This window comes from Seriola lalandi, unplaced genomic scaffold (assembly GCF_002814215.2).
Source record: "Seriola lalandi dorsalis isolate HSWRI2012SDOR001 ecotype SW California unplaced genomic scaffold, Sedor1 jcf7180002054486, whole genome shotgun sequence".
NCBI lineage: Eukaryota > Metazoa > Chordata > Actinopteri > Carangiformes > Carangidae > Seriola > Seriola lalandi.
The window spans coordinates 672,031-687,522 of NW_019525039.1; the positions used below are offsets into that span (position 1 = coordinate 672,031).

General features: G+C 38.3%; 1 protein-coding gene across 1 annotated transcript in view; it reads right to left on the reverse strand.

Annotated features, from left to right (window-relative positions):
• helz (helicase with zinc finger) overlaps nucleotides 1-13,602 on the reverse strand; it is a 59,235-nt gene extending 45,633 nt beyond the window's left edge. Inside the window, exons 1-8 of the mRNA XM_023412707.2 lie at nucleotides 13,516-13,602; nucleotides 6,288-6,530; nucleotides 5,385-5,421; nucleotides 4,635-4,759; nucleotides 2,572-2,628; nucleotides 2,217-2,265; nucleotides 1,894-1,969; nucleotides 1,083-1,281 (exon numbers count right to left, since the gene is read on the reverse strand). Coding sequence (XP_023268475.1) covers nucleotides 1,083-1,281; nucleotides 1,894-1,969; nucleotides 2,217-2,265; nucleotides 2,572-2,628; nucleotides 4,635-4,759; nucleotides 5,385-5,421; nucleotides 6,288-6,512 — 768 coding nt within the window. The 5' untranslated portion in view covers nucleotides 6,513-6,530; nucleotides 13,516-13,602. The remainder of the gene's footprint in view (nucleotides 1-1,082; nucleotides 1,282-1,893; nucleotides 1,970-2,216; nucleotides 2,266-2,571; nucleotides 2,629-4,634; nucleotides 4,760-5,384; nucleotides 5,422-6,287; nucleotides 6,531-13,515) is intronic.
• Nucleotides 13,603-15,492: the final 1,890 nt, after the last annotated feature.

Here is a 15,492-nt window from a genome sequence, read left to right on the forward strand (position 1 = left end):
CTAAGCTGACTTCAATGTTCTAATATTAAAGGGTTTATGATGATTACATGGAGTAAAAATAGAAGTTTTGTCACCAGTTACTAACAAATTTAGGCTATAATCACTGTTTTACATAAGGAGGAATGTGTATTAACTTCAGGTTCAAATGAATGAAATGTATAGAAAGAATTTTACAGTATGTAAATGGCTCCTTCTGTCTCCCCATGTTTTATGTAAACATGTCGAACTGCTTTAACAACTGAATGTAACCTCTGGAATCAATAAAGGCATATCTCATCTAATAATTGTTTTCCTCTCTAAGTGTCTGTCTTATCTTTTCACTGCTATAAAAATGTAGAAAGCAGACTGACATTCATTTATTTTATTTTACTCACTAGTTTTTACAATTCCTTATGCCAATTAATTATTTTCCACCACGTTAGTAATTCAATTCATGTAAACCTGATGCAGAACAAACAAAAAATAATAGCCTAAAGGATCACGACTATAAGTAACTGGAAATAACACTTTACTCCAGGTAGATCAAAAATCCTTGAACATAAAAACGATTCATTTAAATCAGTTGAGAAATTTAAATATTTTGGAGCATTTTATCCAGAAAAACTGCAGCCGTTTATGTGCATTTGTCAACAGTATACGGCGGCGACATTGACAACATCTCTCCTAATGGAAGTTTTTTTTGGGCCACTGCAACACGTTTGCCCTTGTCAGTCACTGTAGAAAAGGGTCTATAACAAAGCTAGACAATGGGGTGTATATTTATGTGTAACGTTGACAGGAGAGCAAAGGCTGAACTAACTGTACAAGTAAGTTACAAACTACAACTCAGAGTAGTTTTTTTGTGTGTGTGTTTACAAAAGCTACTCACTGGATTGTACTACGGTGTTGGTATTGGCCCTGCTAGATTTATAAGGTGAGGGTGTTCTGAAAGTTTGGAGAGAATTTCAATAACACCACAACGCAGTGCAATACACACATTTGTGTTTGCTTGGCCCTTCTCCGAAATGAACCCTCACCTTAGCAGTATTTCTGCTGTTTTGCAGAGCCATTTTTGAGCCTGCATGCACCACAAAGCCACTCACCACTTTCTCTGGGGAGAGGGAGTTCATCCACTTCTCTATCAGGGTCTCCATGTAGTTTTCGGTGAAGTGCTTGCTCTCCTGCTGCTGTTTGAGGCGGATGAGGCGTGACGCATAGCGTTTCTGCCACTCCATCAGCTCCTCCTGCGAGTGGGCTGACGTGCACTGGGCCCCGTACCGACACAGACCCTGCTCCAAGTACCTACAGCAAAGGCAAACAGCATACGCTGAAATGGTGCTAAAACAAGTAGTCAATTAATCAATTATTCAACTAAAAATAATCAGTGCCAATTCTGCATCATGAATTAATTGAAGATACTAAACATTTGCTAGTTATTGCAAATATAGAACCTTTGCTGCATTTCTTTGTTTCATACATTAGTAATAAGTAAACTGTGCTGCTGGTGCTGAAGTGGAACATATACTAAAAGGCTATGAATGGCAAATCAACTTGAAGAAACTTAGAATCAGAAACAGTTCACAAGACAAGGATTGTTTAACAGATTTGTTGTTATCCAGCTACACAAATATCCAGGATTTATACTAGTATTTGTAAAAGGAGTCCTTCAGTGTGAAGAGAGATTAAATTTAAATAGGTACTAGCGTGAATCATAATTTTGCAGCTTTCATTGTAACTGAATACATGATCACTTCCTGACAGCTATATCATAGTCACTTTACAATCAAATATCTGTCACACACAATCTACAACAGTGGATATGGTATATTCATTTTCTTCATCAATATTGTGAATAACAAAATAAATTCTTCATTACTCTCACACCTGAGACAGTTATCAGACGGTTTGTGTTACCTTTTACAGAGGGTGTACTCCTCACTGCTGGTGACTCCTCGGGGAGGAGGCCGGAACTGCCAGCCATCTTGAACCTCTGTCAATACATACAGCCAAGTGGTCAATACGAGACTGAGCCAAAGCCGCTAAAAACATCATGAGATGGGCTTCCTGTTCAGAATGTGCTCAAGCTGCCAACTGGCTGAGCAAAGATTTTCTCAACATAAATACTATCTACTGTACTTCAGCACATGTGATTTTTTTGGTACCAAGGACATTGTCATTCCTTTTTTTAGCAAGTTGAGGGAAGTACTGAAATCAAGTCATGCAACAGATTTGCTCACCTTCCTCCTGGTCATCTGTATATTCTGGTGCCATGTCTCTATTTATAGCCTGACAGAGACAGAGATGGGGTGGGAGCAGAAAGATTATTACAATCATGTCAACTGCTAACTCAGCCACATATAAGCAGTTAGACCACTGGACTTATTACAAGCAAATGAGCAATAAATCCACAACAGCTACAAGCTAGACAGGGGAGCACAAAATAATTAAGTTAGCGTTGGAGTCTGGCCATTAGTCATCTTTATGAATCTCGCCTGCAAGCACTAAACCATCAAAACCACCACCAAAAGACATAAACAAAGTAGGACAAGAAGCAACAGTAAGGTGTACAGCCCCACAACCACAGACACTTACCTCTATTTCTGAGAGGAGCATTTTTAATCTGGTCAGGTCTTTTGCGACAATGCCGTTCTATGAAAGAAAAAAATATATATATACATCTTCATTACAAGAAAGTACTGTACATAGTATTTCATGTTTATAACTATATAATTCATCACTTATAAACTGATAATTTTGCTAGGTGTAATCATATTTATCATGTTATTTAAAGAAATGTACATGCAAGATTTAAATCAATCCTGTATCAAAAAGCTACACTATACAAGTTTGAACATTTGCATCTCCAAACAGCAGTGAAATATGTCACCTGAAAAGCCACAGACCAATTTATATATTGCTGTTTAATTCTGTCACTTCTGCCAGTAATTGTACCACTTCAGAACCACATCAGAAAATAATCAGGTGAAACCATGGTGAATCTTCAGGGTCTCAGTGATGATTACTTTTATTCATTTTATTATGTAAAATTGATATATTTTTCCTTGAAAGGTCCAGGGTTTCATTACAAATGGCCATAATAAATATGAAATTATTCATTTATCTGCTGACTTTCTGAAGGGCAGATCTGGATGAAACTCTGGTAAAATTCTCATATAGTTTAGACATGTCAATTAAAACATTTCAGTCCCCGCTGACTGGATATCCTGTTTTTGATTTTTACACACAAAAAATCTCCAACAGGGCCTATTGTTAATTAATTACCAACCTCACTTTTTACAGCACAGATTCCAGCAGAGCTTCTCTAATACTTTTTTAAATCCATGTACACGTCTGATTTCTGTTACCTGATTGCTGCAAAGCACTTTTATTATTAGCTCAAAAAATTTTAATCCAGTGTCACTTATTGACTGAATAAAATCTAAGGAAAATAATTGGCGGTTGGATACATCTTAATAGCTGTGAAAGACATAACAACACACTTGAATGACACTCCACAGGACAGCTACACTACACTGTGTTTGGAGTGCCAGCACCACACGGGGCTGAGATGAAATGGCAAATAAACGAGAGAAGAAACAAGAGTTTACTGCCCCCTCCAGTGTTTCTATTCTAATTCTGAAGTACTTCACTTGTGTGTCTGAGAAAGGTCAATGGTTTTGCCATTTTATCAACTTTTAGAGTGAAAACATTGAGAAACTACAAAATTTGAGTCCATGAAAGTATAGTTTGGGCTGACACTAAAATGGAAGGGCAAGGATGAGGAGGAGTTCAGGGAAAACAAAGAAAGGGAGGCTTAAAATGATGGTTGAAAAGGTGGGAGTAAAAAAGGAGGGGGGCAGTGAGAAGTGGAAAGACAATCAGCCCAGGCTGTGTCCGAATAATGTTTGTTTGTGTGAGTCTATAAGAGAGACATTAAGAAACAGGGAGAGAGAGAGAGCCCTGCCTAGTAAACAGGATTGTCCTCACTTGCATAAAATGTTGCATGACCTTGGGGCCAAGCTCAACCTCTGAATACGTACTTGTGTATGTGTACGTGTATGTGTGCTTGTATGTGTGCTTGTGTGTGTGTGTGTGTGTGTGTGTGTGTGTGTGTGTGTGTGTGTGTGTGTGTGTGTGTGTGTGTGCTGCAGTGGGCAGGAAGTGGTTGCAAAAAGGAGAAGAGTGGAGCTGGAGGAGGCACCTTGGCAGGAAAATGCATGTTGATGTATGAAGACAGTGGTTAGAATAAGCAAAGGGAGGGAGAAGTCAGAAGGAAGAAAAAGTGGGAAAAGGAAGAGAATATAACAAGTGACTTTCTGTATGTGTTAAAATCCAGAAAGAAACACTGATACATTGATTTAGATATCTTTGACATTTAGGTTCATGTGGGCCTTTCTTCAATCTAGAAGGGGCCTTGTAGAACATCACTCCAAAATTAGGCTGGGACTTCAAATTCTATCCACTGTTCACCATATGTGGTACCTTAAGTATTTGGATGAACAATGGTACAGCAATACAACAAAATTTCTATTTTAACCATTCATTCCCGACCTCAGCAAGCATAATATTCAAGTCTTAAATGGACTGTGCCATAACACTCCAATTGCCCTGACTGTCAGTATGCATATTATGTATACAATGTTCATAAATCATACCATTGGCTCTCCATACAAGGCTTTAGAGAGGATGCTGGCCACCTCCTGCAGGCTGCCATCCAACAGCATGGAGCGCAAGCTGGCCTGTAGTGAACCGTCTCCCCTGGCAATCTCTTCTACCAGGACTAGGACAGGACAAAGAGCAGAGAGGGAACAGGTAGGAAGAGAATTTATTCAGTTCCTTCAGTTAGGTTTCTTTCAAGATATAATAAGTTGTTTCCGAGTCTATTATCCAGAAGAAAAAAAATGGAAGAGATTGAGGTGCAGTTTAAATTTGTTTCATGAAAATGTGAAATTTTAAATTTCTCAGGTTTTGTATAGTTTGCATGGTATATTGTAGCACACCCCATTCTACTAAGGAGACTACAGCAGGGCCCTGCTACATCAAGTTCACCACAGTTTGGCCAACTATGTCAATGACTAACATGTCCCTTCAGTGCAGCATAATCTTTGACCTGAGACATTACCCATCATTTGAACAAAAACTGAGACAAATTACTGACCCAAGCATTTGTTTTATTAGCCTCTGTCTTTTAGTTCGGACTTGAAGCAAAGACATTAACTCAACAGACGTAAACAAACAGCTTGAAATGTGCTGAGTAAATCAGACCAAATTTAAAATTCCTTCTACTGCACAGGGACCAAGGCATGTTAAAACTTACTGCCTCCCTCCTTCCTACACTTTGTTTAAAACTAAAAAAACAGACTATACAGTATCAGCAGATGGTTCCAATTTGAATTGCTACTCACCATGTTTGCAGTCTTCATCTGCTTCATCATAGTTTTTCTGTTGGCAGAATAGAAAAAAAAAAAGTAGATAAGTGGTAGCCATAACAAATGGGAATACTTTCTGTTTGAGGGTCAAAGCTTCACATAAGCTCCAAGAATGGCTATCTTTGCCTCACGATGGAGTCCCTCACACTATCATTACAGGACTTAAGTAGTTTCCATAATCTTAGGGCTTAAGTAACTGTTATAATTTTAGTACTCTGGGAAGATAACATAAGAGTACCATGGAGGAAAAAAGTAGAGTTTATTGTTCTCATTTCTAACCATCTCTTCATGGTAATTTACCCAGTGATTAGAAGTACAACGGTGGATTTAAAGCACAATGATCATCTTACGACATTTCAGTGTAATGCAGTAATTATTTAGGAATAAGCGAAAATTGTTCTCTATTTTAAGATGGATATGTGACAGTGCAGAGTTGTCCCTCAAAATTGTATCATTTTTCAAATAAAGCTCTCCATCCCTCCCAACAAAAGAACAGCCCTACATGTGTACTGCACACTGGCCTAACTGTGATTGCCTGGTAAAATGGAAAACAAATGGTAGCAACAAAGCAAGCGAAGGGGAGGGAAAAGTGTGTGTGTGTGTGTGTGTGTGTGTGTGTTGTACAGAGGAACACAGAATAGCATTCCTTTCACACAAAGATGGAAAACTACAATAGTCTTAGGTTATTCATATGGAACTACAAGCACAATGTTCACCATGTCATCATGTTAAAAAAAAAAAAAAGGGTCTATCTCGATATGCAACACAGAAGACAGACTGACCCTTCAGAAACAAAGAAAAATGTGTTTATTGCCAAACTTTTTCACAAATGTAGCTGAGTCTTAGTTAACTCATGCTTGCTACCACAACTGTCCTCACCAGCTGCAGGAAGGCAGCAATTCGGTAGAGCAGGGCACGGCTGCGGAGGGGTCCGGTGGCGGCAAGGGATGGAGGGCTCGGCGGGACAGGGGTACCGGAGGATGGGGCTTGGGGCACAAGGACCACCAGGGCGTCCGTGCTGTGGCTGACTGCCGCCTCGTACTCCCGCCTGACTAACGATCTGCTGGCTTCTTCACATGACTTCTCCGCTCTCCTGTCCGCCATGACTCAGGGACAAAACGTCTGGAAGCAGAAAAAGACAAGAGCAAATACAATAAACATCATTTCTGTAACAGGGGTTGGCAAAAGAAAAAAAATGCTCACTTTTATCTTTAGGCCACTTCCACCTCAATTAAAGTGACAGTCGCTATAATCAATGTATTGAGTGAGGGAAGTTGGTGTTTGTCGTGTCTACAAAGCACCTTGTATAGCACTGAATTAGAAACCCTTTAAATGGAAGATATAGCCATGTTAACATTTTATAACAATGAGTGTTGTAACAGACTGAAAACAGAAAGCTACAGTGCATACAGAAAGTATTCAGACCCCTTCAATTTTTTCATGTTATGTTACAGCCTTATGCTAAAATTAAGAAAAAATTCTTGGCAATCTTCACTCAATACTCTCATAATGACAAAGCGATATAAAGAATTTTAGAAATTTTACTGAGGTGCCTCCCTTTTCTCTTGATCATCTTGCAGCACCTTGATTGGGAAATGTGTTAAATCCAGACGATTGGAGATTATTTTGAAAGGCACACACACTTGTCTATATAAAGGTCTCACAGCTGATAATACATATTAGAGCAAAAACCAAGCCAAGAGGTGGAAGGAGTTGTCTTTTGAGATTAGAAAAATTTGACAGTGTCCAAATCTTTCTGTGGACTGTTCACAAAACTGTAGGACATTCTTGGAGAGTGCACTACAGAAAACATAATACCAACCAGTATAGAATATTCTTTCCACAGGAACTGAAATGCTGTAGATAATGCAATTGTCAACTCAAGTTGAAAAAAGTTTTCACATGTGTTGTATTATTCTAAAACTGGGATTTTTACTCCTTTGTTATATTTTCACTGTCTGGCATTGGGCAGTGTGTATCAAAACAGTTTGTTTCTTGTTACCTCAAGCATGCTCACTAACTGTACGTTAGTCTAAGAGTAAACATGCAAATAGGTCAAACTTCCTGACCATCACAATGACTACTTGTAAGTGCTTATCAGGTTACAAAGTCTGAGAAAATAAAACACACTCACTCACACACCTCTATTGGGAAAACACATTCTTTTTTTACTTCACTTTCCAAATAAGCTTGTAATGACCACTTTTCTGCCATAACTTTTGCATCTTACTGAAACTTCATTGTGAAACACACCGTTTAATTTTTAAGACCTTCAATGACTGTTAAAAAAAAAAAAAAAATTTAAATACTTAACCAGTATTTCCCATACATTGATTTATTTGTTGCGCGTGGACTGTCAAAAAAATCCATAAAGTTTTTACCGTCCCTGTCTGTTTCTTTACTGGTTCTCTCTGTGTGGCTGTCATTCGCTCAACCACAACATGTAACCAATCACTGACCTAACCTGCCCCCGATGTCAAACGCCTATCTTTCTCGGTTGTGACGCTATTGTCCACAAACAGACACATTAACATCTGCCAAAGTAGGTGGCTTCAACACCATCTTTTGCCATGATGACATACACACACACACACACACAGAAATTCACAAGGTGAAAACAAGATCAGCCACACACTGTCGTGGTTGGTAACAAGTCCCTAATGCATTCATGGCCAGCCACATAATCGTCATTATAATTCAGACATATTTCAAAGAATTTAAAAAATCTCATGATTTTTTTTTCCTGTACCTTTTGACACCTTTCCTCTATGTAACATGTAAAAAGTATAAAATAAAATACCTAACACAATTCAATCTTTTGCTGTTAATTTTTTTTTAAAGTGCAAAAGCCTTTAACAAAAGCATTACTCCAAATCCCACGCTGACTATATTGGCCTAATCTCTACTCCTCTGTTTCTAAACAACTTTGAGATATTAACGATTTCTCAATGTACCCTTTTGGCCAAACAAACTGGAAGTCAGAAACAAGTGCTAAGTTTCATAAATGGGTCAGAGAGCTGGCAAATGTGCTTTACCTCCAGAACCTTCAATATACACTTGTGACCAAGGAAAATATTTTTCATAAAGCTTGGCAAACCACTCTTGACAGATGGGAGGCAACCTGCGAGACATCCACCCCATGCACCTGAGATAGTGTCGGCTGCTCTATGGCCTTGGCACAAGGAGCCCAGACGATGAAACTGATGTGTGTGTATTTCTATGCTGTTGGTGGTTTTTCAAATATTATATTGTAATGTTTCACGGTTAGGAGATTGTTGTGTTTTAGTCCACCAGGGAAGAAATGTTCAGTTATATATATTTTTAGAGTGTACATGGATTTAAGTGTATTTCCCTCATTTCCATTTTGAAGCATTCCATAACAGTGGTAGCAGTTCCTGTTTCATTTTCCCTTTTATGTGTATGTATGTATTTTTGCATAAATAAAAACAATTAATATTCAATTAATTAAATTCAATTAGTCAAATATTATATACACACACATACATAGATTAAAAAAAACTTATCAAGCACTAAACTACCTCAAACCAGCAAATATATACTATAGTATTATAATTAATTATATTATTGAAAATTAAATATCTTTGAGCTTTAGTCAGTGGGACAAAACAAGAAATTTGAAGAATTTATCTTGAGCTCTCAGGAACAGCCTTTATTCCTACCCTAACGAAATACAGTTTTATGGATGGTAGCATACAATGTGGATGTCTGCTCAGCAAAGGTCATGTCCTCTTGTGGTTGATCTGTGTTACAAATCAACAGGAAGAGAGCATGAGCCTCCTAAGAATGGCTCCTACATACCTTATATTATGTGCCTCTGCGCACACTGTGTACATTAAAAAACATCTGCAACTAGCTGGAAAAGTGGCGGTCATATGAGAACCCTAAAGCATTGTGTGAAACATACTTTTTTATCATCTTAAGCTCGAAAGCCAACAATAGTGGAGCCAACTGTCTGGCGTCATCTGACTGCTTAGACTAACAGCATCATCATAATTGATAATGCAGTATATTAGGGCTTTATTGAGACTAGATGGTGTGATTTGCTGGACAGTACACATAAGGAAATGGGTGCGTTGTGACACTTCCTAGCCACAGAGAACAGTCAACATTAATGATGTGCCAAAAGAAATACATGCCAATATACCCACCTTTGGACTGTAATTCAGACCATGTCATTTAGGCTCTATACGAAGATAATGCAGCAACCTCACATGCACTGATGATACTGGTATATTTAGACGCATAATATTTTTAAGCAAAAAGCTAAAACACTGTGTGCCACCTGATGAATTAGAGATTCTTATTCAATATTGGCATCAACACATAGGTGTGTATTGTTTTCATCAGTGGCATTCATTTTTAATACCTTCCTCTTAAACATTCTTAGGAAGTTTGATGTGTCTGGCACTTTGCTGCAAAAGTATAACTGTGGGTAAACTCAGTGAGTCATGTACATATATTTACACTAAACTACTAAACAGAGCAAAGACAGGATTTATAAAGGTTTGCTTAAGACATCAGACTTCATTCTCCACCAAGATGGTTGTCAATCGCAACATGTTGTGCCAATCAATGTTTGCAGAACCAACAACAGGCCATGTTGGACTAGCAGCATCCTCTGGACTCTGGACTACACCTGCTGTTCACTTCTTTAAATAACAGCGTATGTGTTTTTTTTCAGCCATTCCATTCTGGGATTTAAAGGAATCTGTGTATCTCATAAATTTATATCTAAACACACATTCATCACAAGTGTAAGAAGGAATAGTCTTTGGTTCTCTGTGGAGGAGGAGGCTGTGTACAGTCGTAGGTGGTGGTGGGAGGATCTGGCTACCTTTCTGCATATTAGGGTATAATTAGTACATGTGACTAAATTAAAATTCCTAGAAAAACGTGATTTTTTTTCTGGGTGTTTAAAGTCAACGTTCAATTATGTCAACTCTAAGGAAAATTAAGAAATGCTGGTATGTCTGGCATGTCTTTGCATCCAATAACCCCAATTACTTCTAACCATGAAAAAGAACTGCAAATTATTTTGAAGTTTATATTGAAGATTCTAATTACCCATACCACAGCAATCAAATCTTAACAAAAAGCACAGTATGCCCCAAAGTGTTAAATAAGAAGCATCTTCATCTGGTCATGTCCTGGAGCAGCCTTCAATAGGTGAGAAAGAGAAATCTAGCCAACTAAGCATTGCACTTCATGATCTCTAGTTCAACACTTACTGCAGAAACCTGTGTCCACCATTACGTACACAAGCCAAGCAGTGTCTGACCCATGTTAAACCCTTGTTAGAGGCAGGATAATGAAGCCTGGCCAGTTGATATTTGCAAACCAAAAAGCTGATTTATCCCAGGTCACTGGTTTGTTCTGATACAGGATACCGCAGCTTTTATTAAATACTGAACATGAAAATGTTTTAATCTACAGTTGATACAAGATTGGGTTTAGTTTATAATGCCCAACCCCTAGTCTCTATGGCCCCAGCAACATCTCATTTATGCCATGACAAATAACAAAAAAGCAGCAGGGCAACAGCATAAGAATCTAAACCTTAGCCTGGGATTACAAGAAGCAGCGTGCCCTCCTTCACACCAACCAGCACAAATCAGGATAGGGAAGTACACCGTGACCTGCTGGGGAACACCAAGGCTGCAAATGCTCAACCTTGGCCAATAGCCTAGTAACTTTTGGTCCTATATTCACCTCCCGGTTCCACCAGTGGCATTGCACATCTTATCTTCAAGTGGCAGAGAAAGAGCTTTTATCACAGAAATCCTGCCCAAAAAGCCCCAGTAAGGTTAGTATGTGCAAAGATGGCTGGCAAAACAAACTTTAGGTTTCTAATTAAAATTCCATAACAATTAGCTGATGCTGAATTTCCATCCTAGCGTTCACCACAGCCTGGAATTCAGCTTTTGATTATGACTACCTCAAAAGAACAGTCAAACTGTGGCCCAGTAATTTTAGAAACATTTGTGACAGCTAGTCCTTGACAGTGTGACAGCAGACAATCACTCTATGTTAAAGCTGAAGTATAATGAAAAACACCAAACAATAAAAATCTCACATTATGTAATAAATCTGGCTTTTTATGAAAGAAAAACTCATTAGACATTTTATTTCTATGCAAGAAGAGAGAAAAATTATATATTTCATTTTGGCTAAATTTTGTAAATAAAAATAAATAAGAAATAAATGTTTCAAATAGTTACTTCTTGAGTATGGAGCAACAGGCAACTATGCTTGTAACAGCTGCTCTAGCCCAACTGGCAGTGCCTCTGAGTCAGTCCGTTCTCATCTCATACACACAAATTCTTCCGCTGATGTACAATAATTGTTGGGTGCACAAACGACATAGACACTGAAGTTAGTGTGGATGTATATCATCTATCATATGTTTTAACTAATTATACCCAGAATTAACATAAATGCAATACAATCCAATATTTGCACAACATGCAATATTTTTTACCTTGCTGAAGCACACTTATACCCATCTCCTAAGACAAAAACTACATCAGTCTGAAAAAACTGAGCATGAACAAGCTGAATGGTGCATGATGTAAGGAGTTAACACTTTGGGATTTCATGTAGTGTAACTGACAAAATATTCCAGCTCTGTTCTCCATAAACTTATCTTTTCCACAAAAAAAGTGAAATGTTGCTGAGTTTTTTCTCTTAAAATTCAAATATTAGGATGAGGAACAATACTTATACCATATGAAAAGGCTTTGTGACAATGTATCCTATATCCTATACTATGCACTGGCAACTGGCCAGATAGGACAAATAATATTTCAGCAACCCTAATACTGTAATAACACATGTAGCGCATCTTAAATATGAAACACTAATCAAGTCCCTATTCCTACAGGACAAGTTCAGGTGTATGCAAAGACATATTTAGACTGCACTTGTCCGGTGTCAAAAACAGCTGAAAAATATGCATTGCAGTCTTCACATGACATTATTTTCATAATGGCAAGTGAGACAAACACTCTGCTGTTTCAATTTTACAACATAAAATCGCCATAATCTAGTTAGCAAATGTTGCATTGTATTTGTAGCAAGCCAAATGGGGGTTGAAAGTTGCCTGGGTTAAGTTGCTGGGAAATTAAAAATATGATCACTGATGAAACCAAACACAGAGCTGATCTTAAGGCAGCATTTACTCCAATTAAGAGAGGTTACTTCAAAACCTATGCAGCGTTTCTGTAACTGTAGGAATAGCTCTTACCTAATATTAGTGCTGGCAAGCCAGCCACTTCATAGAGACAACAACAAATAGTTTGGCGGGATACAGTGGGTGGACACCTGTCTTGTCTTTTGGTCCAGTCGTGGGATCTCACTATAGAGACTAAAGCTTCGTCTACAGTACAGTGTAGTAGAAAGCTGGTTTTATAGCTGAGGATAGCTGTAAAAGATCATCGGCTGCTTTCATCCTGACATAACGTTATTTAGCTCGACAGTATCGTTGGAAGCAACGTGAAGAAAACACGGTTAAAAACTTAGAAATTTCTCTGCCCCAATTAGTAGATATCAAGTGAACATACACTAATAAACATAAATGTTGGGAATGACTTGTTTCGTCTAACTGCAGGTAGTTATAGCTGTTGTTTGTCTGGTAAACTTGTCATGACTGTAGCAAGTCAGAGCGATGACGGCAGCGTTACAAAGCCCTGAAAAATGTCCCCACAGTGTAGGTTAACTTGCCGTTTGCATTTGCACAGGGTAAACAGTGTTGCCACACTAGCCAGGGTATGCGTAGCTAACAGTTAGCTTGCTAGCCAAAACACGGCCTTTCTTGGCACCAAACTGGCGAGCTCACAACAAGAATAGCTGGCTGGTTTGTTAATGTTAGCAAGCTAGCTAGCTAGGTTCGCCGAAACAAAACGGGTTCGGGCCTGTAATTTTGCCACGGTGTTTAGGCGCATATAATGGATATGGCATCGTGTTGTTATCCATGCATGGACTCAAAGCATTCTTCATTATCCCAATGATTTATGAAGGGGATTCATGTCAGTGGCTTTGCGACGAAAAAGACAACTAAAAGGGCTGAAAATGGGAAGTCAACACTTACCTAGCTTTACTTTCTACGCCATCTTGGATCCACTTGTCAGACCATCGCAAAGCATAGTGGGATGTACTGATCTGAAGGTTGAGAGGACTGGTGTGTGTGTGCGTGTGTGTGTGTGTGTGTGTGTGTGTGTGCGCGTGTATGTGCGCGCGCGTGCATGAGTGTGTGCGTGCGAGTATGTTGTGTACTTGCTTGTGTGTGTGTGTGTACGTGTATGTGTGTGTGCGCGCGCGGGGGGGGCGTTAATACTTGGTTTTAAGGTTCATGTTCAGGCTAGGATTAGATTTATGTGAGGGTGAAGGTAAAGGGGATTTTGTCTTAAAATGCTGTGGGTTCTATTCCTTTCAAACAAACCCTACAAATCACTATTGTAAAAATGTTACATTTTGGAACTGCTCACATGTTCTACAACTGGGACAATAGCAGTTACTTAATTTGTATTTAGTATAAGAAAGTATAAAAGGCATTAAAAAAACATAATTGTGACATTGTGCACCGAACACACCTTTGTGCCATAGTTACTTTGGCTTACTGGCATGAGAACTTAAAAAAAAAAAAAGAACCTTGTGGAACAACCAAATGGAATGATACCATTGACTCTTTTGTTGACGCTTTTTCATTCATCAAACCCTTATCAATCTTATTAAACTTATGTGGGATGCCATCAATAGTATGGGTTTGTCTATTTGCACAGCTGGAGAGTTTCTGGGAGAGACAGTGAAGTGCTGAGACTGACATCATTCAAAAAGAGGAGTATACCTCATTCATGGCAGACATTTTCATGTCATGACAAGAAAATCAAAGATGTATTAAGTAACATTAATGACAGCTGGAATTTGTAAGCAGGTGCAAGTTTAAATGCAAGTCTGTTATAGTTGAGCGTACAGTGTGGTTGACATCTCCCACCTTAGCTTTTCCTCATTACGATCCATGGTATTTTTCACAGCAGACATCTATACTATTTCATAGCACAACTGTGCCACCTAAATGTGATACAGGCATTGATAAAGTATTAATTACACCTGTGTTTGAACAGTCAAAATGTCTCCTACGAAGCGAGCAAATTATCAAAAGCAGCTTTAATTAAATTTTTAGCTGGAAGTCACTGAGCATCAAAAACATTTTTAAAGGATTTTTTTTACAGTATTTTTGCTTTTATTTTATAAATCACAATAGAGAATTACAGAAAATACAGACAGAGGAGGTTCCCAGCCAGGCTCAGTCTTAGACCACTATACCACCCATGAAGTGCAAAAAAAGTCAGAGAAAGAAAATTAAAAAGTAAGGAAAGCTCAGATGTTATTATTATTCAGCAATTACAACAGTGAGCAGAATAGATCATACAGTAATTGCTCTGTCCAAAGGTGAGCGATAACCAGTGAGCATTGTTAAAATCTGAAAAGACACCAAAGAGGGAACACTATAATCAAAAATCATGTTATACATTTTAATCATCATTGTCCAGCCATACTTGGAAAAAAAAAGGTGACAATGCTGTACTTGAGCCTCTTTACCTTAAAATTGCATTTAAACAAGGTTTTATATTTTATATTTCAACAAGACTTTTCATAAGAAAACATCGTCATTTCACCAAAGCGATGGTGTGAAACTAGTGATGTACTTTCCTACCTGATCCCAATCAATGCATCACCTCCTCTTCCATCCTGATCTTTCAGATCAGCTTCAGTGCTCCTTGATACAAATCACACATCCCTATTAGAGTGATTAACACCATTGTTCCTAAAGATATATCCTCATCTGATGGTTTGGTAATGGTGGTGTAGAGAGCTGCTTCTCTAAGAAAAGTCAATTGCAGTGGATACACCCAATTAATTGGCTTTTAACTGAATTATCTGTAAACCTTTATACCAAAATCACCACACTATGTACAACTTAAAATTGTATAATAGTGCACTCACTATGTCACTGTAAAGCATGCAGTACAGTTTAATAGTGTTGCATCTTCATCCTTTAATCAAC